Source organism: Microcaecilia unicolor, chromosome 7 (genome assembly GCF_901765095.1).
Source record: "Microcaecilia unicolor chromosome 7, aMicUni1.1, whole genome shotgun sequence".
NCBI lineage: Eukaryota > Metazoa > Chordata > Amphibia > Gymnophiona > Siphonopidae > Microcaecilia > Microcaecilia unicolor.
In genome coordinates this window covers 304,499,025-304,501,010 of record NC_044037.1, presented here as the reverse complement: position 1 = coordinate 304,501,010, position 1,986 = coordinate 304,499,025, and the positions used below count along the sequence as shown (strand labels likewise).

Sequence of the window (1,986 nt, the reverse complement as noted above, 5' to 3'; positions counted from 1 at the left end):
CCCTACTGGGTTCAGCAGCACCCTGGACAGCTCCCTACTTTCCCCCCACAAGATTTCTCTCTAGTAGCAAGAAAATGCAAAATCTGCTTTTCAACTAAAAAAAAATGACCTCATTTCTAAGGTTCTGATGGCTTCCAAGGGGAGCCTGCGCTTTGAAGCCATGACAGAGCAAATCAGCATGCACTTTATGGTATATAAAAATAGAGCACGAACGAAGACTTCTCCGGGTGTAGGTGCGATTCTTGTCAACTCCATCCAGTCCAAAGAGGTTCCTTCCTAGCACGTCCTCTGTAGAAAGGGGGGGGGGGAGGGGGTGTTGCAGCTCCCCAACCCAACGTCAGTTTCCATGATGCATGATTTTCAGAATGCGTGGGGGGGGGGGGGACTCATTTTTCCTTCCAGGGCCCCCCACCCTCACCCTTCAGCTCCCGGAAGACCTGCGTGAAGTAGTGCGGGTCGGCGTTGATCTGCAGCATCTTGGCACTGCTGCGCTGGATGATCCGCAGGCAGCGCTCCCAGAAGGCGTCCTTGCTGCCCTGCTCCACCAAGAAGGGCTTGAGCGGGTAGGAGATCTCGTTGCCCATGTAGGAGTAGGCCAGGTAGAGGCAGGTGAGGAAGGCGGCCTGCAGCTCGGCCGAGGTGGCCAGCTCGGAGCCCACCGCCTCGCGGCATAGCAGGTAGACGAAGACCAGGTTGGCGGGGCTGATGAAGCCCTGGTCCTGCCAGCCCTGCAGCAGGAGGGCGCGGTCGACGGTGCGGAACCAGCCCACCACCTCGGCCGGGCTCAGCTCCTTCAGGCGGTAGCAGCGGCGGCACAGGAAATGCGCCAGGCAGCGCAGCAGCTCGCCCGTGGACGCCTGCACCAGCACCCGGCGCGGGGAGCAGCTCTCCGGGGCAGGGGAAGGCTTGGGGTTCACCTTCTTGGCGCTCTTCTTCTTAGCCGAGGCGGCCACCAGGCGCTTCCAGGCCAGGGCCGACAGCAGGACGGACGGGCGCCGCAGGCTGCGCTCCGGCTTGCTGCTGCTGCGGGCGTGCGGAGGGGACAGCGACAGCACGGTGCCCATGGCGGCGGCGGCGTGGACCCCCCTGCACCTCCGGCTCCGGCCGCGTCCCGGAGCGCTCTGAGTTCTTCGCCGCAGACACCGCCCTCCTAGTTCGGCCCCAGCCGAAAGCCCGCCCCCTCTCCCAATCACAGGACGGGCGGCGGCCTTAACCAATAGACGCGAGGAAGGAATGGCTGCAGCAGGTGAAAGATGAGCGAGAAGGGTCCAGGGGATGGAGCAGGAAAGGGTGGGGAGGAGGGTCTTGCAGAAGAGGAAGAATGGAGGAGGAGAAGGGTCTTGTAGAAACACAGAGTGAGGGAGGAAGATTTGGGAGAGATGGTGCCAGAAATGGTATTCAAAGTCTACAAGTTGGAGAAACTGAATGAAATCTCTATCACCCTACAGGATTTAATGGAGCAATTTGACAAACTGAAGAATAGCAAATCTCCTGGTCCAGATGGTATTCATCCCAGAGTACTGATAGAATTGAAACATGAACTTGCGGAACTGTTATCTTTAAAATCGAGCATGGTACCGGAAGATTGGAGGGTGGCCAATGTAACACCGATATTTTAAAAAGGTTCCAGAGGGGATCCAGGAAATTATAGACTGGTAAACCTGACGTCGGTGCCGGGAAAAATGGTAGAGACTATTATAAGGAACAAAATTACAGACCATATTCAAAAGCATGAATTAATGAGACAAAGCCAACATGGAATTAGTGAAGGGAAATCTTGCCTCGCCAATCTATTACATTCCTTTGAAGAGTGAACAAATGTGGATAAAGGTGAGCTGGTTGATATTATGTATCTGGATTTTCAAAAGGCGTTTGACAAAGTACCTCATGAAAGACTCCAGAAGAAATTGGAGAGTTTTGGGATAGGAGGAAGTGTTCTACTGTGGATTAAAAACTAGTTAAAAGACAGAAAACAAGAGAGTAGGG

General features: G+C 55.0%; 1 protein-coding gene across 1 annotated transcript; it reads right to left on the bottom strand.

Moving 5' to 3' along the window:
• Window positions 1-386: 386 nt before the first annotated feature.
• On the bottom strand, window positions 387-1,064 carry CDK5R2 (cyclin dependent kinase 5 regulatory subunit 2). The gene has a single exon (XM_030210889.1). The coding sequence runs from the start codon at window positions 1,062-1,064 to the stop codon at window positions 387-389; it is 678 nt and encodes a 225-aa protein (XP_030066749.1).
• Between the last annotated feature and the right edge of the window lie 922 nt (window positions 1,065-1,986).